Source organism: Centropristis striata, chromosome 15 (genome assembly GCF_030273125.1).
Source record: "Centropristis striata isolate RG_2023a ecotype Rhode Island chromosome 15, C.striata_1.0, whole genome shotgun sequence".
In the NCBI taxonomy this organism is placed as follows: Eukaryota; Metazoa; Chordata; class Actinopteri; order Perciformes; family Serranidae; genus Centropristis; species Centropristis striata.
This window is the reverse complement of record NC_081531.1, coordinates 27,379,491-27,402,004: the sequence shown is the minus strand read 5'-3', so window position 1 is coordinate 27,402,004 and position 22,514 is coordinate 27,379,491. Positions and strand designations below refer to the sequence as shown.

The 22,514-nt window shown below is 37.3% G+C and overlaps 1 protein-coding gene across 3 annotated transcripts in view; it reads left to right on the top strand.

Moving 5' to 3' along the window:
* Window positions 1-22,514, top strand: part of cadm2a (cell adhesion molecule 2a) — a 268,631-nt gene that overhangs the window by 210,883 nt on the left and 35,234 nt on the right. For all 3 annotated transcript variants that reach the window (XM_059351982.1, XM_059351983.1, XM_059351981.1), the window contains 2 exons: window positions 8,157-8,309; window positions 12,568-12,705. In XM_059351982.1, the coding sequence (XP_059207965.1) occupies window positions 8,157-8,309; window positions 12,568-12,705 (291 nt within the window). The remainder of the gene's footprint in view (window positions 1-8,156; window positions 8,310-12,567; window positions 12,706-22,514) is intronic.

Sequence of the window (22,514 nt, the reverse complement as noted above, 5' to 3'; positions counted from 1 at the left end):
TATTTATACATTTTAACTGGGTCTGCTTACTGTTCTCTTTACTAAGAAACAGCGCCCCGGCTTGTGGCCATAAATATATTACATCTCTATATTTGTATTTAGGATTGAGTTTACTAACATTATTGTGATGTAACTTTTTCCTGTTGAAGTGGTTTTACTGCCGGTCTGGACCTGCTCATCTATTGGTTGTTGATTGTGTTACGTCACTGCGACTTGCGATCATATCAAACACGTAGGAAAAGACTGATAAGAAACAGCGCCGATTACTACCTTACACTTAACGATCGGGATGACGGGAGCGCGCTGTGACTCCAGTAAGACTCCTAGATTTACTAAAGACTTTTAGTTTTTAGTCTGGGACTGTGAAAATCGTTTGGTGTAAGCGCAGCATAAGTTTTTTTCTCATTTAGTGGCTGGCTAGTTAGATAGCTAGCTAGCTCACACCCATACCAGACACAATCAGATTTACCTGCAATCTGAATTTAGCCTTGTTGGGGTGCAGGTTTTGGGACCCTATGTCGTCCCTGCACCAAAGGGTGGCAGGCATTAACAACATTCACTACTAAGTCTGACTGTGTCATAATAACATTTGAATACCAAAAGACCAAGACACATAACTAGTATTTGTTTGGAGCAGGGAAAAAGAGTGTTTTGTCATGTTTTTGTGTGCGTGTGATGCATTCATGGGTTGTGAAATAGTTTTGTATTCACAAGATACAGTGTGAAAATTTGCAAAACAAATAATTACCGTAGCAGGATGTTTTGAAAAAGATGATGTGCAATAGACAGCATCTTTTATGGGAGCCTAAGGTTTTTGGTGGAATATTTGTACACAATTTAGTCTTTTTTTATCACCTGTTACTCCTTAATGGTTACAGTATTACGGTTGAATGTAACGTCATACTTTTTAGTGAGATTGTTTCACCAGCTGACTGAACGTCTTCCCTCAGAATAAAAACGTCACTTTTAATTCAAAAGAAACAAGACATCTTTGTCCTTCTCTTTGTTCAACGTCTCTCCCTCTTACTTTTCAATGAAGCGCCTTTCTTTTCATCCCTTACAGTTTTTTTAGCTGACTTTTCTGCTCTCTGTCCTGTCCCTTTTTGAATACACTGTTTGGTTACAGAGAGCCTTGTGGCTTTGGAGGTATGGTTGTTTACGCTCCGTTATCTGATCAGTCATGGCTGCATTCAGGGGAACCTGAACACGGCCTCTGAGCCGATGGTCATCAGCCCTCATAATAAGATGAGGAATCTTTCCACTCCCACTGGGTTTCTGAATATCTAACTGCATCTGCTTTGGCAAACTCATAAAATTGTCACGTCTCAAGGTACCCTGTGTTAAGGCAATCAAATGTATGAAAGACAACTCTCTCTATCGGTCTTTCCCTCTCCCACACACACACACACATAGCAGCAAAATAGACGGAGGTGTATTGACCATTTTTTGCAGAAACAAATCAAACTTTGATGGTGCAGCTTTGCTTTCTGTGTCTATTTTCTATGTGCACGGAGAGGCACAGATTAAGGCTAAATGAGCCAAAAATGTGGTTGTACATTCTGTAAGTAGTTATTGTGGAATTCAAATCTGCCACTTTTTGATGTTTCCGACAATGCCGTCCTCTATGAACACATTCAGGACTGAAGGCGCTGATGGCCTCGAATGGATGGCAGCCAGCTGCAGCACCTTGGCAGACAAATAGTGAAGGATAAAGTCCTCTCCTCTGCTCTTTCCGGTCAATATCTAAGCTTTCACTTTGGGCATAGAAAGAGAGACAAGAGGCTTCATTACTGGAGAGAAGAAGAAAGAATAGAGAGATATACGTTTTATCTTAAAGTCCAATAAAAATGTGTGTATGTGCCTGGGCCTTCTACCCCTTCTTCTTAATGCACATAAATGGTTTATTCGATCTCCAACATCAGCTGAAAAAGTCAACATTTTTAAATCTTTTCATGTTTTAAATACATCAAATGTATTTCAATGTATGTGTCCCATTCAAATTAAGTATGACAAATCAGCCATAAAACTATAATAACTAAAAGAATCTAAAGACTAAGCTGTTGATGTGCGACTTTCTTTTTAAGGTTTTGATTAATTGCATTATAGCATCCTTACCAGTTATACCACAATTTCATGGTTAGATACAACACCTTTCATGTTAGTTTTTTTTTTTTTTTTTAAATCCACCCTTGGAGGGAGATCAGGATGATCCTGCTTTTTGGCATGTAAACTGTCATGATCTCCGCCTGTAACCACTGAAAACCTGCAGAAACAACACTTGAAGCATGATTCGACTCTAATCAAAATGATCAGAATCTTTATATTAAACTGAAAATCCAACAGTATCTGCATTTATTGCAGGTGACGACTGATAATTAATCAAAGTTCCTTCAGCCGAGATATGTTTTAATTAGGCCCTTTGATTAGAAATGCAGATGCAATGTCATCAAGGCTTTTGAATTCACTGAGTTCTCATTACTTTGCTTAAGTAGACCAACAAGTCAAAGAACTATCTATCTATCCTTCAGTCTCACACAAACAACTTCCCAGACTGGGCTGTTGAGGGGGGGGAGGAAGAAGGCAAAGCTTCACTGCGACAGCCAGCAAACCAGCAACAGCAAATGTATTTTCTGACATTTGCCTGCTCATACTTCCTTGCCCAAAGCAAATAAGACAACAGTTGAAAAGAAGCATTGTTTAACTTGTACACATTCACAGGTTAGTGGAGCTGCCTGAGTCGACAGAATGAGGTCTGTGGGGGTAGGAGGTAAGAGAGAAACTGACAGAGACAGAGATAATCTATTCTTTGTCTAGAATCAGTCCAAATAATCTACCCTTTGTATACATTGGTATGTGTGTATACATACCGCAGGAAAGAACTGTCTTTTCCAGGACAGGTCTCGCCATTAACTGAACTGGCAGTGCGATAGACTGAATCTAATTCGCTGGTCTTGCATTGAAGGTGATGTGTACTCGTACACACGCACACACATTAAAACAGGAATGTGCTGCCACCCGTGCCAAGCCTAAAGATATGTCATGTGCTCATATCAACGTGTCACGCCTGCTCAGGCTCAGTACACAGCATGTAGAGATAACCAGTGTTGCGAGGGACGGAAAGGGACAGAACAAATGCAATAATAAACGAGAGAGAGCAGCTGTCGTTTAGCCAAACTGATTACAACTCTACTGCCATTTACTGTAGGTGTTTAGCGTGGAAGCGGCAAAGCGAAGCTATCCATCCCTTGGCGGACCAAATGACACGAGATAGTGTGCTCACTGACATTTCTCTACATTTGACAGTCTGTGATCATTGCAGCAATGCATACAAACTGGAGCGCTGTAGAAAGAATGCAGCTCATGAGCCAAACACCTTCTTTCAGAGTCACCTCAAGTGCTGGAGACATTCACCAGTGACTGACAAATTACAGCCGTAAGTGGGTAAAACCACAGATACTGTAGCAGGCGGCATTGATTAAATCAATCAAGTGTTAGACTTTTTCTTGTGGCAATACGATTAATTGTCACGACTTACTAAGAATTTTCAGTTCATTGGCTGTCACAGTAAATTATATCCTTGGCTTATAGTACTTCTTTTATTTTGTCCTTCTTTTATAGACTTTTACTGATATGGAGTATAAACTAAAAATAATACGATTTGGGCTGTAGTTTGACCAAAAACGTAAGATGATTTGTAGAGCTGCACAATCTAACTTTTTTTTAATTTCTTGACAATGTCCAATGAGTCTTCCAAACCATACAAGCACATAGTTAATTTGTTGTTTCACCTTTAACACAAACCACAGGAGCATTTCCAAAATTAGTGCACTAAACAGTGGAAGGACTTCAACATGTCCTCATACCTAAACGTAATGGTTTAATTTAAATACATTGTTAATGTTGTTAAACAGTTGTAGTTATGTTTAGGCAACATAACTATTTTGTTAAGATGAGTGAAGAGGAAGTACACAGTTGATACTAGGATTGTCACGATACTAAGATTTTCAACTCGATACCGATACTCAGGAAAATATTCGATACTCGATACCATTTTCGATACCACCAGGATAAAAACAAAGACCCCAAAATTTAACAGAAATATTTTTAACAACAAGAAAAATGCAACATGTAAAAATGAACAGAACCACAGGTTAAATATTTATAATAAAAAAAAGTTATGCAAAAAAATCTGCAACTATGATAACAAGCTTCAGGTCTGAGGTAGTGCAAAAAATAAATAAATACAATAAACAATAACAATTAGAACAATATTTTGTATGCTGTGCACAATATTAGGCGAGCTTGATGAGTCGACTTTTCTCTGCTTCATTCTGGGACTTCAAGAGACAAAATAACACGTTTCATCGATACTTTTGAAAGTGAGTATCGTGTCCGGATACAACGTTTTAGTATCAATACTTTTTTGAGTATCGATACTTTTCACAACCCTAGTTGGACTTTACAAAAGCTAGTTAAAGAAAGTCAAACTAATGGATGTAAGGTGATGCAGGTGTGTCAGGCAACATCAGGGTAAACTTTACTCTCCTAACTTTGTAAAACTAAATTAAACAAATATATATGAGGAAGCTGGAGGACCCAAAGAGAACCCACGCTGACAGATTCGAACCTACGTCCCTCTTGCTGTGAGGCGAAAGTGCTTCAAATATTAGAGGAAATAATTTAAAATATTGGTGCTGTTTTCATCAACATCCAATCAAGCTATTTGATTCATTATCCGTCATTAATGCATGCCCGATCAGCCTTTTAGCAATATTTTTGGTACATGAGACAAACATAGGTCGAGTACTGAGTATATTTTATTAGGTTTATTTATTGCAAGTAATATCATAATACTCAACCATGTTATCGTGCAGTAATTTTTCATGGCATTCTGCCAGTGGATCCCTGAAAAGTTTGCTGAATCATTCATTTCAGGTGTCATGATGTTAACTTATTTATTCATCACAAAAGGTTTTACAGGTCAACTAATAATGTTCTCATTTTAAAATCTGTAATAGTTCAGAGGTTACATTCTAATCGAACAAATCTACATTTCTTGGAATCGCCAAATATGTCTGAGACTTGAAGTGTAATTTTTCTTGTGTTGTTCTTTCATATAATTAATACAAGTATAAATAAAACAGGCTGTGTCAGTTATTCCAAGAGGGGCTCCCCAGTATATTCTCTTTCTTGTCAGGCTGAACCTCTGTGAAAGCATATCACATATTTTCCCCGCGCTGTGCAACTCTAATGATTTGTATGGGTTATGGAAGGTATTTTGGGGGAGGAAAAAATGACTTTTTTAATGCTGGCTTAAAGCCTTTCGATGTTGAAACACATTTTCAGTTCTTTGGATACCCCTTGTATCGTTTCTCACCATTCAGCCAGCCGCTCTTTAAAGTGCTCTACAAACAGACTGTCTAATGTCCTTTACTTTTCAAATCTTTGTTGAGAGGGTACAAAACCAGGGTGCTCTACTTTGTATATGATTTCTCCTAAATTACCACAAGATAAGAGTATTCTTTCATGTGGCCTCGACACCTGTACACAAATAGTCATGCCTCTCTTCTGCTGAACCCTAACAGTCACACACTCTAACACACACAGACATGCTGCACTGAACGAGGTGCGCTCTGAGTCACTTTGATGGAGATTGAAAGCAAAGTAGCCTTGGCTGCTCATATTACATAAGGTTTTTAGGAAGGTGTTGTACTTGCAAAAGGAATGCTTGCATAAATCTCTTGAGCAGCCAAGGACACGGAAACAGACTGAATTAACTTTTTATTGCACTCAACAATCCACAGCCTTTTCTTTATGTACAAATCAGCCATTTGCATGGTATTGTTTAATACATCACAATGCACCCCTTTGGGTAAAACAGGCATTAATAATTTTCAAGGTGCCGCCACGTTCTGAAATCCTGCTCCCACTGTATCACAGATATGAAGTAGCAAGTCTACTTTGAAGACCATGGAGTATCTTTCAACAAGCCATCCAATTTCAGCAAATCCATTTCAACTCTCTCATCTTGCCAAATTCTCATTAGGCCTTTTTCTCAGCCTGTTATTGCACTATTGATTTCCATTCCTGTTATGTCTTTTGGAAGATTACATTTTCATATAAGTAAAATGTCTACGAGGAGTTCCACCAGAGGAGCCTGTGTGAGTGTGAGTGTGGTGTTGAAGGGCTGTTACAGATGTGTTATTTTTCACATTCAACAGAAAGTTCAGTTTGGAGGTCACAGTTTGAAAATTTTTTTGATTGTTTATGCATTTAAATTAGGGCCGGGACTTTAACGCGTTCATTAAGATTAATTAATTACACAAAAATGTACGTGTTAAAAAATTGACACATTTTAATCACACTTATTTTTGCACCGCAGAACGTTTCTCACTTGATGAGTTTCAGGCGGACCGATTATACTGGAGCACCAACTAGTGTTCATGAGTTCAGACAACAACAAACCACAGTGAACATGAAGGAAGAAGCTGATGAGACGCTTTGGTTGGCCCCAAGGATGATGGGACATTTTGTTACAAAAAACTAACGGATGGAAGCGTCCATAAGAGCATGGTTGTGTTGCTATGCAACAAGGAATTCGCATATCACCGCAGCACATCCAGCCTCAAGTATCACCTCAATGCAAAACATATAGCAGCTAGTGTCTAAATATGCTATTGCTACACTTGATGGCAAAAAATTGCACTGGTCTGTTGGACTTGAACAAAAATAAATAATATTTTTGTTGCTTAAGCTTATGTATTCAGTCATTATTCAATGGTATACTAAAAATCCATGTGAAAAAAATTACTTCTCACTGTTCTCAGATCAAATATTTATATGCGATTAAAATGCGATTAATTTCGATTAATTAATTACAAAGCCACTAATTAATTTGATAAAACATTTTAATCAAGTCCCGGCCCTAATTTAAATACATTCCTACATGCATTAATCACACTATACAGTGTGGATTTGGGTGATCGGGTAAGTAGCAATTAGGGCTGGGCGATATATCGATATAAAAGATATATCGATATATCGATATATTTTTAAATGTGATAAGGAATTAGACCATATCGCATATATCGATATAGTTCTAATTTGAGCTGTGATCCTTGTTTAAGGCAAGCTGCTTTATATATAAATGCTGCCCTTACTAGGGTTTGTCATATTTAGTTCTGTTCTGATGTTCATTATTCTTTTTGCTCTATAAATATATTTATTTCAGAAAAAGATTGGCCTATTTTCTTTCATAGGCTATTTTTATTTAAAATTATTTTTCATTTAAATGTGCACTTTATGGAGCTTTGATTTGAAAGGTACTCCTGTTGTTATACAGTATTTATATTCACTTAAATAAACGGCTTCAATTAAAACTACTTGTGACATATGTCATACTTGACATTGACTGCACATTTGCTCTCACGTTGCGATAAAAATATCGAGATATATGTCATATATCTCGATATTCAGCCTAAATATATCAGGATATGACTTTTGGTCCATATTGCCCAGCCCTAGTAGCAGTGAACAATGAACCTTACACTTGCTGGCATTTGCAATTACCAAGCACCAAGTTTAGTATTTCAATGCTTTTGAGCAAAACTGCAAATACCTAACATAAAATACCACACATTTGTAGAGTTATGGTTGGATTATGTGTCAGTGGTTAGGATGGCTGTTTTTTGTTTTTTTCGTTGTCATTTTTTTCTCAACAATATGCAAATATTTCCATTTTTCTCTTTTTTCCAACCTTATAATTTTCCTTCTGCTTTTATTTATCTATTGATTATTCTAATTTTACTATATTAGTTACTCACTATAACACACATACATTTGCAGGAATGCTGCAAGTATAGAAAGCATGATATGAAAACACATGTACATTTCTATTATATTCTGCAATAAAATAAAAAAACAAAAAAAAAGCAACAATATGCACATTTTGTATCATAAAATGTAAAGACAGCAAAATACCACTGATCTCTCTTTTTCCATTTTGCAGTTTCCTGCTGTTGCCGTCTCGCCTTCATTAATATCTCAGTGTGTCCCCTCTACCCTCTCTCTGTAACTGTGCATGTGCATAGTGCGCCTTAAGTAGAAATAAAATGTAGAAAGTGGTTGACTGACTCTCTGTCTGTCTCTGTGTCCAGCTTTAAGGGACAACAGGATTGAGCTGGTGCACGCATCGTGGTCAGAGTTGACCATCAGCATCAGTGATGTCACGCTGACGGATGAAGGCATGTACACCTGCTCTCTCTTCACCATGCCTGTCAGAACGGCCAAAGCCTACCTGACTGTTCTAGGTAAGTACCTATTTAATATTTACTATAGCATTTGAATCCTGCTTAAAGGAAATGTCATTATGTGAAATCACTGCTACATAAAATCAGTCTGTTATAATGTAGATTGTTATTGTACAAAACATTCCTGAACCTCTACACTGTAAAAAATGTCTGTAGATTTTACGGTGAAAAACTGCTAAACCATGACAGTAAAAGATCGTAATATGGTAATGGGTTAATTCAGTTTCAGTAACAATGAAACTCTGTAAATGTATATATCAGCCAAAAGAGTATTTTTTACAGTTTTTTTAATATATACATTACTCCACCGTAAAATACACGGCACCGTGTTTGTAACAAAAATATACTGTTATATATATATATATATATATATATACAGAAGACATCACTGTAATTTTTGCATTTTTTTGTAAAAAATACATTTTCTCACTGTTAAATGTACTAAACACCATATCTCTAACAAAAATATACTGTAATATTCTATGGTAAAATTTTTCATTTATGCAGCATTTGGAAAGTATTTAGTATAAATAGTCAAAGTATAAAATATGGAATAAAATGGCAATCTTATATGGGAAATCAATTTTTTAATATTAGAAAAAGTTGCACCGTATTTATTACGGTAAAGGTCTGGCAACCAGAGCTTTTTTTTTGTTCCATACTGGTTAATTTAAAATCTTACTTGCTATCTTATTTGCTAGAATTACATGTAACATCAGGTGTTGCTTTCAGCTGTGAAGTGCACGTTTGCAGAAAGTGGTAGATTCGTAAGAAAAAAAGAGCAAAAGAAAAGAAAATGTTGTATCCCTTGCTTATCCACATATCTTGTGGATATCCTGCAACACGTTATGCTTGAATTATGCATGACGAGGGTCACGAGTTGTGACTGTTTGCACAGCTTAAGTTATATCCTACCATAAGACGCAGCCCTTCACCAAGAGCAGCTTCATAATTCCTCATTTTTGAACTGTCATAAAAAAGAAAATGTCCCAGCGGTCTATGTTGGATTGTTTTGGTAGATTCGGCCAAATACAGAAGGACAAATGCACAAAATGGTGCCATAAAAAAAAATGGAAAATTTGCCTAGGGGCCAGGGAAAAGTGATTTGTTTTTGGTGTGGATCCCAACATTTTATAAGGCTTTGTTGATAATGCAACACACAAAAAAAAAATCTCACTCTGGCACATGTATGTGCATTTCATTATGTGTTTTTAATTTTGTGTATGTGTTAATCTCCAAACTTTATTACTTGAAAAAAACAAACAAACTAAACAATTGTGCAACCCAGTTGGAGGTTAAGCTCTGAGTTTATTATAGATTTGTTTTTCAGTTTAATGCCTTTGTTTTCTGTGTTTTCCTTAAAGACAAACAAAAAATAAACCAAACTGACTATAGTTACAAATAGCCTGTCGGTTATGCCAGCATCGGCAGACAAATAAAAACATACTGTTGGGCCCTCTAGTCATTTTCATGTTGTGATCATCACCCCACACAAACATTGTCTCATTTCCCGCCACTGGGCTTATTATCTTGCCAATTAGTTTCCGCTAATGTTAATAGATGTCCTAGTGCACTCCAGGACCATTAGCTGGCTCTCTGTGTTAACAAGCATTCAGAGAATTAGAGCCATTAAAGGCTACTGCTCAATAAGGATATGGAGAAAATTATTTTTGCAATACTGAACAATAGTTAATGGTTCACGCCAGGAAACAGAGAGGGAGATTTAATAAACATACAAATGCTCTGGGAATGGCCTGGTTCATCTGCCACTGTTTCAGGACACTGAGTGCTGGGAATGAAAACATTGAATATGATTTGGACAAAACTGTTAATTAAATAAATGTGTTAAAATAATACAAACATGTGCTTATCTGTTACTGCAAATTAATGACATTTGCTAATTCCTGTTTCTGACTGTTTTATATGGTTTTGATGATGGATGCCTGTTCATTTTTTCATGAATGCACAACAGCTTTTCATTGGTAGTAGCAGTAACTAACATTGTTTTTTATTATATGTTACCCTAAACGTTATTGAAAATGGATCTTTATAAAAATGTTTAGATAATCCTAAAGAAATGGGATAACATTTGACGACAGGAATTATCAGGGAATCAGTGAACAGGAAGTTTTCTCCTCACATCAGAAATCAAGCCCTCATTTCTTTTTCATGTCTTCAAAATGCTGTCGGTTATGCTTAAACAGCCATGCACGCACACACATGCATGCATACGCCATAGCACGTACAAATGAGCAGAGAAACACACACAACACTACACACACTGACACACAAAGGGAAGGAAGGATTAGCAGCCTCCAGCCACCCAAGGGGAACGTGACTGTATAAGATGAACATTGTATTTGATCTGTTCTCGTTCAGTCTTGGAGAAAAACTATCAAACACTTTTCTGAGTCAAGCCACACTTACTCTTTCACATACTTACGCACACAGCACAGTACTTAGATAGATATAGTGACACTTCACACTCTTGAAAGCTACACGATGAGCAAATTTGTGTAGCAACATTGGACATTAAAAATGACATGTATACTGTGTCTACGGAGCAGCAGCCATTGTTAGGATTGTGGATGCTGTGGTTCCCTCAAAAGGATGGTAAACAGAAAACAGGAGGACCTTTGCGTCTGCTAATAAATCTTCCAGGAGGTGTTGAGATAGACGAGGCCAGAGTCAGTCAATGGCATTGACTGACAGACCTTTCAGTCACTCAGCCTGAGGCAGACTTATTGCTCATTGACATTAGAAGGGCAGACTCTCCACACTTAAAACACTCATTATAGGAAAGGCCAGTAATTAACATTTTCTGTACAACCTCGTGGCTTCCTCTGTGGTCACGAGCCTTTGCATACACACAAATAAACATATGTTTTAACTTTGTGTAATTTAGCTAGATAGGTATGATTTGTTCAGTGGAATATAGTTCTACCAAAGCCCAGTCCAAATGTACACAGGTATATTTTTAATTAAGCTCTTTATGACCTTTTCTACATGGAATATGAAAGCTTCCAGGGTGAAGATTTCTACAAACTCTTCTTTCAGGAAAATATGGTTAGGGTTTGTAACGTCAGAATGTGCACCATTATATTCTTTGTGAGGCGTCACAAATGAAGCAACATTTCATATAATGGCAAACATGACCAAATAATGCTGCGTCTAACTTTACTTTTTACATGTTTATACATTAATGTATCGTTTCTCTTACACCACAGATGAATCCTGTGATAGTTCATAATTGACTATTAGTTTTCCCAGCTAATCAGTGACAAATAATGGCATAAAAAGTAAACATTGAATGCCAAATGATGAAAAAAATCTAAATGTTAGTAGCTTTAGATGGTGAAACAACTTCTAGACATTGTTATTGTTATATATGTTATGAATTAACTTGGACAAGGAGAATTAACTAACGATTCCCTCACACAGAGAAAAACAGCAGTCTGTGATGGTAAAGTCATTTCCATAGCAGCCTTCCCCGGGTATTGTATTTAATGCAAAAGCATTTCAAAGAGAGAGAATTTTTCAGTTTAACTAGAGTGAAGGTCAGTTTATAATATGCAATATACTAGAATTCATCCCCAAATTCTACAGCAGTTATAAGAAACAAGGTAAAAGTAGGAATTAAACACTTTTCAGCACAGCTTGCATCCAATAATTGCATTGCATTATTACATTGCATATTGTTTGGAGACACCACAGCAGTAATGATAGTAGTTCGCCGGATTCGTCAATTTTGAATAAAAGAGGTGCCAGAATCTACAATGGAGCAATTGATTGCAGCCAGGTAGCCTTCCAGCAAAAGCTTTTTTTCAAGCTTCTCATTTGTCACCATATTCTAAAACAAAACTCTATTCACTTTATTGTGTTTGAGTTGAAGCACAGACAGATATATCAAAACCTGGCTAAAGAAAAGCCAAACTATCTGCATAGCTGGATACCATTAGATGTACAGTATGTGATAAAATGTGTTTCTATGTATTTGTGTGAATGGACCCTTAAAGACGAGCACGGCCCCATGGTTAGAGAGAGTCCGTCCACCGCTGTGTCGGCAGAAACCCTCCCTGAAGTGTTCTGGAGCAGGACACTGCTGAGGGATGCTGCTCTGTAGTCTGCTCTCTAATCTCCCTGCAGGAACGCAAGCTGGAGGAGAATTTCAAATAAGGCATAACAATATTATTGTATAATGACGCACCGCTGTGTGTGAATTAGTTCCATCGCTGTGATTTCCTCTTCCATCCTTCAGGTGTGCCGGAGAAGCCGGAGATCGATGGCCTGACGAAGCCTGCCATGGAGGGAGACCACATCACTCTGACCTGCATGACTCAGGGCAGCAAGCCCGCCGCCGACCTGCGCTGGTTCAGGAATGAAAAGGAGGTCAAAGGTATGTAACATATGTATCTGCATCACTGCTATGTGCACATAAACAGTGTGATTAATGTCAAACAGTCAGCATGTCAAGTATTCCACCTTTAGTCGTCATTATTTACGTATTTGCTGTGATTTCCACTACCAATTTATAGTTACAGACACTAAACAATATTGATTATCACATTTCAGCATGGCTCAGACTGTGCTTAGAATAAACAATCACAGCACAAATGTGCCAGAAAATATGAATTTGTGTTTTAGAAAATGGACAGAAAGTCTATTTCACAAGTGGAAGCATGAAACTGCTGCAGTAGATGTCTCAACAGTGTGTTTTTGTTCGGAACAAGTTGTTTCTAATAGAGCAGATTCAGCATGTGTCCTCTGGCCTGAGACCGATACATTAACCTCCCTTGTTATCAGAGGGCTGTTCTAAATCACACTGACTGGACTACACACCTCATTTCCACCCTGCTCCCGCTCTGTTCGACTTGATGAACCATCCGCTTTGTAATTGTTTGAACGGGAGAGCAGGAGAGAAAGTGGGAGAGAGAGAGAGAGAGAGAGAGAGAGAGAGAGAGAGGATGGAATATTAAAGAAAGAGAGCTGGGGACATGAAATGATGAAATGAGGTGTTTGAAGAAGAGAGAAACAGATACGGTTCTGTATCAAGTGAAATGCAGAATCCAGTGGGACAGGCTGTCACAGATCATCAGCACAGTTGCAGAACTTTTCACAAAGGTTTCTATGCTGCGTCTCAAAGTGGATTAAAGGCAGATAACAAAATGCAAATCAGCCTTTTCTAATTTAAATGACTGCAAGTGTAAACAAAGAGATAGGATTCAGAATAACAGGTTTACTTTTTTTGAAATATTAGAACTGCCAAAAAACAATGCAGGTTTTGAAAAGACGCTGTCAGTATCTTTGTGCAACCCAACAGATCACTGAATCTCAGTAGTGAGAATAACAAGCAGCCAGGTGTTGCACATCTTAAACTCCCAATTAAATGTAGAAACATTTAAAGTAAGATCGCTTTGAGATGCTAAAAACACAGACACTTCACAGAGTTCATTTCCCTGCTTAGACAAAGGATTAATAAACCAAAAAATCCTCTTTTCAAAAGCATGTATAATTTTGCTTATTAACTTTGCATAATAATACTTTTTCTTTCTGCTATCAGATGTTCTTCTCTGGTATCACTAAGAACACTAACTAGGTATATGTGACACACAATTTTTTTTTCCGTTCTTATATTAATATATATGTGTGTTACAATATTCTTTATGGACAGTATAATAAGAAATAAGAAATAAGTACTCTGTGGAAATGCTTTTTGTCATCATTTTGTTATTTTCCTTGATTTACATACATGCATGCATCAAATTTGGAGAAATGTGAAAACGAAGGGTCACCCCGAGCTGTTACACCATGTCCAAACAGCAAGCGAGCGTCTGATTATCGCATCAATACTCTCCGTCCACACTGAATCTGTTAAATATGCACTTCTACGTAATGTAAACAAACCACGTCCCTATCAGCTGTGCGCTCAAGATCAGACTGGAGACATAACCACTCAAAAGATGAGTTACAAAAGAAAGAAAATGCACATTATATATTAAGATATTTAGTGGAATTTACATACAACATAACCAGCAAATAACTAGGTTGTTAGTGATGGTCATTTACTTTGACAGAGACAGAGTGCACTTAAGTACCACCCCCACTAGATGGGAAAACAATCAATCTCCCTCCTTTAACTTTGTATTGAATGAAGAAGCCTCCTTGTCAGTTTCATCTGTTAGCAAACAACAGAAAAATGTCTAAATCCACTGTGTGGTTAAATGTACTACCAACAGGGTAAAGAACCAATAACTATGTTATTAAAATCTGAATAACTGAAAAACTGAACTTATAAAAGGACAAAAGTGGATACAGACGTATACAGACCCTGAGACATCAGCAGCTACAATAGGGAAAACTGTCCGATCCTGAAAATCAGTATATATAGTGGTAACTTATGCTTGCAGTGCAAGTTGTATATCCAAAGTCAGTTTAAGGGTAACTACATGTCTATTAGTTAAGCTAAAGTGTTTGCCACTAGCGTTGGCATAGCTAAGTGCCCTAGCACATATAGGGGTCATCCCTATGTTCCCCGGGACCTATCGCATGCTTCATGCTTGTTGACAAATCTAAAGTTTTTACTTGAGCATCACGTTAATTATCACGTTCATTAATTCTTAATGAAATACTTAATAAATAAGTTGCATATGGTTTGTTTTCTTTAATATTCCTTTTTTCTAATCTTTTTTTTTGTAATGTAACACAGTAGTTACAATAGGACCCTTTTTTAGAAAAAAGGTCCTATGTTTCCCGTTTTTCCCAAAAAAGGTCCTATATTCCCCTGTAGCAATACATACAGCATAGGATTGCTCCCCGTAATCTATCAATCTTTACGGTAGACTCTCAGCACGGCCAGCAGGCCTACCGTCGCATGGCCCACCTTAGCTCAAGCAGCCCAAAACTTACATTTGCACAGAAGCTACTTTCTCGTTACTCTGCAGTTAATTTTTTGGCTTTTTGAATAGGGTTAGAGTTAGGGTTAGGCCTATTTGCCATGGAATTTGGCAGTATTGGTGGAAAAAGTAACAGACCGGGGAACATTTTTGGGAAAAGAGAGGAAAGGGGTCCTATGTTCCCCAGTCTCCTACAAAGAGGGGAACATATGAGCAGGGGAACACAGACACGCTCCCCTAACATATAGCTAGCATTAGCTTGCTAACAGCCAACTTGTCCTTTCTGGTAGAAATAGGGTAATCATATAATGTGTTGAAATCTAATAGTTGAAGCTAGAAATAGGCATTGTGTTAGGGTTTCAGCACATGATTGTGTATCGTGGCATCGATAGGTGTGCGTGGTTTTCAGAGTATGTCGCTTGGCGCTCTGTCTCTGTAAAGCTACTCCAGGAACTTTCAGCTCCCTGGTGATGTACCTCCAGCCAGCTGCCACCTTTTGTGTTTTTTGCTGAGAAATGAGGAGGTATCCTCTAGGTAAAGTAGGTATAGGTTGTCATTTCTCAGCGAAAGTGGCAGGAATATATAGAAACAGAGCTTTCAACAGACATTCAGCCAAAATTGACTTGCAGTGTCATGCTACGTAGTGCTGCTTTGGACAGTTAGGACACTGCAATATTAAACATACTACTACTACTCTCAGATACCCAAGCCAAGACCCTACGCAAGAGAAACTGCTGCCCCCTTTTGAAAATACAAGTTTGTAATTCAAAATGAACCCCAGCCGCCCCTGAACCAGCATGCTTATCTGTGCTTCATGCTTGTTGACAAATCTAAAGTTTTTACTTGAGCATCACTTATTCATTCTTAACGAAATACTTAATAAATAAGTAGCATATGGTTTTGTTTCTTTAATATTCCTTTTTTCTAATCTAACTAATCACCATGTTTTTGTAATGCAACACAGTAGTCTTTCTCTCTTTATTTCCTGTTGTTACCCTTCTGAGGAACATGAGGCTCATAGAAGAATATACACTAATTAGCAGAGTGAGTATTTTTCCTTAAAGGCTTATTGTGTCTCTACGGGTGATTATTGCTTCTCCCAGTGGCCCACTACTGAGAGAAGAGTTTCCTGTAAGGCGAATGAAAACGTGGCCAGGACATAATGTTCTTTTAATTCGCCACGTTAACAGGTAGTCAGAGATATCCTTGGTGGTTTGAAGTGAAGGTAGTCTCAAGAGGATACGCCTTCTCATTAAGGTCAGATGCTATAATTCTCTCCTCAACTTGGCACACTGCTCCCTTTAATTTGGGTCTTGTACAATTTTATATCAGTATATTATTCACTGTGACAAGGTTGTAGTTCTTTGCCTGGAAAGGACATGAATAGTGTGTTCAGGTTCACCCTTCTGTGTAAATGTATTCTGTACTGCATATTCTTTACAAGTAGAGTCTGACAGATGGGACCAAAACCCATTTTAGTAGGGAACTGTAGCAATATACTGGCTAAAAATTTACATTTTTGAGATGGAATGAAAATTTACACTTTTTATATGTATTGTGCACCAATTTTTGAACCAATATGACTCTGGAAAGATACTCAATGGACTGGTTTCTTAAAAAAGTAAATAAATAAAAAACATTATTTTGCATTATACATTCTATAAACAAAGATGGATTGGGTTGCAATGTTATTCTTTTTATCCTTTGTATTATTATTGTATATATTTGTTTGAGTAGTTACCTTGGATTGGTATGTAAGATTATTTGCTTTTTTTTCTTTTTTTCTCTTTTCTTTCTTTCTCTTCTCCTTATTGTTGAATACATTTTTGAGGATCTTAAACTCTAAGCTATATTTATACAGGGTTTATTTATTTTTTTCTCATGGTAAATGTATATTGTAATTGTTTGTCATTTTATTCTGTTTTGTAGATGGGGAAATTGTATATTGGATTTTTATAGTATTGTGATTTTGTATGTAGTTGTAAAAGCCCAACTAGGGACAGGAGTTGAAAATTAGCTGAAGCTATATCTCTATATGCAGCACATCGGATGCATGTCCTCTATCTATGTTAACTGCATTGTCCCTATCAAATAAAATAAATAAATAAAATGAGAAAATGAAGAATAAATCAAATAAAAGAGCTAAATAGACATCATTATATGTTAAGTATCAGTCCAATTAAATCATTATGAAAGAACAAATAAAATAAAATAGTAACCCCATTTCTAAACCACTCCAAGCATTACTTTGTGCATTATATGTTAAATTTTAAAAAGTTTTTATACCGGCATGCATTGGACAACGTATATGCCATTGTCAATGGATACCGATATGTCTATTACTCTATTACTATAATTTTTACATATCTAAGGAAAAGGCCATCAGCATTGTGTAGTCATTTTACTTTTTCTAAAATAAATCTTTAAAACATTGTCCCAAAACAGAAAGCAGAAACTTGAGATTTTATACAAATGTCGCATTAGAAGATTCTTGTCAGATCCACTTTCAGACTCATCAAGCATTTCGATTGGAGGTGACGTTTGGTCCCTCTCTGAATTCACTGAAAGCTCTCTCAGTGTCTGCCATTACACCGTTTCAGCCCCGGCTTAAGCCCTGACAGCTCAGCCTGCTATCTGGCATTAGGGTTTCCCAGGGTCCAGATAAGCAAGCAGATAAGCCCAAATCAATGGTGGTTTTGCACACAGTTTTAAGCAGATATCACGGTATCTTTCCATTTAATTAACTGAAATTGGGAGATGATATTGAATCTGTGTCATCATGTTTATTCAGACTTCCTCAGAACATCCAAGCTTTGTTAATCTCACGCATACAAAATCCAAATCAGATTTTAAAACCACAAAATGTCACCAAGGCTGTACCAGATTACATTTTTTTTCTCCATCTATTGAGGTTTTCAGATGAGGCTTTGAATGTCTGTCATCATTTTTCATGACATCATAATTTAAAAAAAGAATAAATTAATTTATTGAATTAAATTAGTTTAGTTTATTTTAGTAAATCAATATACTATCAATATCAAAATTATTATTAATACTAGTATTATGATTATTATGATGTTATGGTTATTATTATTATTATTAGAAATTACAGAACAAGATGTTGTGTATATTTACTGCTAGATATTTAGTTTTTTTACATTTTAACTTTTTGTTTGTATTCTGGAATTATTGGAAAGTTTGGCTCACACAAGTTGGAAACAATCCTACGCAGCCACCACTGGAATCTGTTTCTAAAAATAATATACCACAGAATAAACGGACATTTCTATTTAGAATTTGAATGTCAATATTATGAATGAAGCCTTGAAACTATTCTGTATTGCCACATCTTTTAATCAAAAAAAAAATCCTTGAACTATATTATTAATTTCCCTGCGTGGCTAACCTTGTCACCGTTATCTTTTTATTACACAATAGAAATTATATATAAACTGAGAGAAGTAGGTATAAATACTAAAGTGCCTGTTGGTCTCAAAGGTGAAGGACACATTGATTACTTGATTAATACCCTGTCTTCCCTGACAAGTAGGTGTCTGTTTTTAATTAGCAGGCTGTCGCTCAGTTTGATGCATTTGTCAGACGTATTCAGGACATGTTTAGTTCAGGAAAAAGTCTGTTCTCCAGATTTTGATTGACACATTTACACATTAAGTACTTCTTTGTTGCACCACAAATGCAATTCTGCCACTAATTGGTCCACTTTCTTGTAAAAGAAGGTGTGAATTATTATCTGGACACTGAACTTGTTATATATCTCACCAAAAGAGAGTTTATTTGTGTGCAAGCCACTCTCCGCTATCTGACTTCCTTTCCACATTTAAAACCGACAGTATAAATATAAAAGCAAACACAAAGGGCAACACATGTTAATACACAATGGATGTATGCATGTGTAGGTGTATGTGAGAGCACTTGAAGTGTTCATCATCCTGACAGGATCAGGGTGTGTTCAATGTGAAAAGCCATCTGATTGTGGGCGACCATGCTGGGAATAAATGACAATTGTGACATATTGGTGTGGGATCTGGGGAAATAGAGAAGATTATATTACCGGCAGAGCCACTGGAGCAGTCCATCACCCATTCGCATGCAGTTAACGGACACCCTATGCTAAGTGTGTGTGTATATGTGTGTGTGAGCAAAACAGACAGATGGAGCAGACAGCCTGCATGTAAGGACATAAGCTTGTGTGTGTGGAACGGAATCCAATATTCTTATTTCTCAGTCTCTTTGTCCCTTAGATCCCCTCAGTCCCCACCCAGTAATGATATATTTCTATCTCAGTTACACACCGTAACCCAGAGAGACCTCTGCCAATATCACCACATGTAGCACTTGTTTACACACCACTGAACCAGAGGGAGCTGCGTGGAGACCAAGCAAGGCAGAGATGAAATGAATATTTATTTCAAATAAGGGTAGGGATGTTCTCTATCGGACTAGTATTATCATACTCTCTGACCTAAACTGTAGAGGTTATTGCTTCATCATGTTACGCGATAACTCTATTCCAAGGGGGCTTAAGGAAGAAAACACAAAGATTTGATTCAAATTCGCTTGCGGTCACATCCTTATTCTGTTGTCAAATTTGTTAGTCAAGGACACGGAACTATTACTGCAGACACACCTCACACTGTTTTTTATATCGTTGTCTGCTGACTTCAGTACGCCATCACTCAAGTCTGAGCGAGAGTTGAACAGAGACCGAACAACCTTTTCAAATAGTGCCGGCCATTTCTTCATTTATGGGTAATTGTCCTTGACTACTGTGAGTGAGAACAGAATAAGGTGGTCATCATTATTCTAAGGTTTGCTCTAGAAGGAGCTTTTGGGGAGAGTGAATAGGCACTAGCTCCTGGAGCTTATTCCAAGGATGATGTTGAGGTTGATGAGACTGCAAGTGACATTGTGAACACGAAAATAGGAATTAAGTTTAGGAATTTCAAGTACTTTTCCAGTTCAAAGAAAAATACATTTTCAGTCATTTTGGCAGTGTTAGACAACCCTGCACACTACTTAAAAAGTCTGTGTTGGGACTACATTTATACTATCCAGCTCCCTCGGGTGCAGTGGATCAATGACCATTAAAGATGTAATTTCAAGATGGCTCCTGCAAGCCACAGTGGCATGAATAAAAGATGTGTAAGTCACACACACAAAAACGCATATTCGCCCTCTATATCCTGTCTACATGGGCAGCACAAGTACAAAAGTACTTGCAGTATTTCTGTTGAAAGTGAGACTGATATTATAAATTACATCAAGGTACTGGGTTCAGACAAGGTAGAGTTCTTTGGTCTATGTGTTTTATATGTTTTCGGAGGGTTCAACAATTCATCAGAAGTCCATGGATGGATTACTGGGCCTTTCAGGCACAGCCCCCATGGGCCCCTATTGGCCCTCAAAGCGACATGAACCATCAAGGGAGAAGCTCAAAATGGCCTCAGAGAAACATAAAATGTCTTAAAAAGACATAAAATGACTTCAAATAGACAAAAACAATTAGAAAGCTATGCACTACAGCTGCAGAGAGACATATAGAGACTTATGAAAGGGTGCAAAACAACCACAAAGAGACTCAAAATGACTACAAAAAGACACAAAACAGTACACAATAAACAATAAAAAGAGGCTGAACCTTTGTTTCCTGCTTCTTTTTTAGGGGGAAAGATTATGGCGTCTTTTGCATGTCTGTTCCCAGGGGCTGGTTGTCTCATAATCCATCCAAGATATGGACTAATGCAATATCCATATCACATGAGGCATAATACAGCATTAAGTCTTGTGGTCCTATAGAGATATCCCGGCCTAAAAAATTGGTTTCGTTGGTACAGATCCTTGTAAAAAAAACAAAAAAACACTGATCATTTTATATTGCAATTGCAAATTTTTTCTAAATCGATCAGCACTACTTTGTAGCATCACAACTTTAAGGTGTCAATCACAAGATGTGTAGAATGAAGTGTAGAAATATCTCGAGCACAAATTTGTCATGCACCACTTTTATTTACTTACTTACTTTTTCCTTCAACTTGTGGCACCTTGAATAAATATGTTCAGGTGTGCCTAACTTGCCTTCTGTCTCTGGCGTCATAAGTGTGTGTGATCAGGTTAACAGACTTAGACTTGACCGCTGGGGCAAAAGAAGAGCAGATCAGCTGCTGCACACACTGTCTATACCCATTAAGAGCAACAACCTGGAGGTGGAGCACCTGTCCAGCTTTAAATGCCAAGGCACCAACACTGACCAGACCTCTCCTCTCGAGTGAAAAACAGTCTCCGTGAATCCGAGGTAGACATTTCTGAGCTGTGAATGCTCTGGGAGTTTCATGTCAGAAAAGACATTATGACGAGTCTGCCAGGCACTGATAGAAACTCAACAGGGCTCCCTGGTAGAGTCACCCGTCAGTTAAGTGCAGAGTGGAGCTGGTTAGACAGGTCAGACAGGGGAGGGTGCTTACAGGCTGCCAACAGCCCAGCTCCCTGAAAGCTGCACGGTACCAAGAATATGTGAGAAGATGGTGGACGGCACAATATATCATCTCCACACCTCACTGGAGCTGCAGCCTGTTGTTTATTAGTGCTCATGTTTATTCAGACTTCCTCAGAACATCCAAGCTTTGTTAACCCTTAATAGGGCACTCATTGAAATACTTGCAAATTCCAAATTTCAACCCTAGAGAATATTTGAGGATATTCCATAAAGCCAGAATGTGTAAAAAAAAAAAACATACGGACCCGGGGGAGGGGGGTAATATTTTGAGAAAAAAGTTTACGAGATTAAAGTGGCAAAACTACGAGAAAAAAATGCGCAGATTTATGTACATTAAGTGGTGAATCTGCGAGAAAACGTTTTTTTTTCCACTTTTTTCTCGTAAATCTGCGACTTTGTTCATGCAGTTTTGCCACTTTAAATCTCTTAAATCTGCATTTTTTTTTTGTAGATTTGCCACTTTCATCTAGTAAATTTGCAACTTTTTTCTCTAAATATTACAAATTAATGTTGTTGCACAAACAGAGAGACACGGGGACCCCATTTTGATATCCACTGAAGATACCAAGTATAGTTCTTCGCCCGATAAAGGGTTAATCATGCATACAAAATCCAAATCAGATTTTAAAACCACAAAATGTCACCAAGGCTGTACCAGATTCCATTTTTTTTCTCCATCTATTGAGGTTTTCAGATGAGGCTTTGAATGTCTGTCATCATTTTTTATGATTTCATAATATAAAAAAAGAATAAAGTAATTTATTGAGTTAGTCTATTTTAGTAAATCAACTTTCTTTA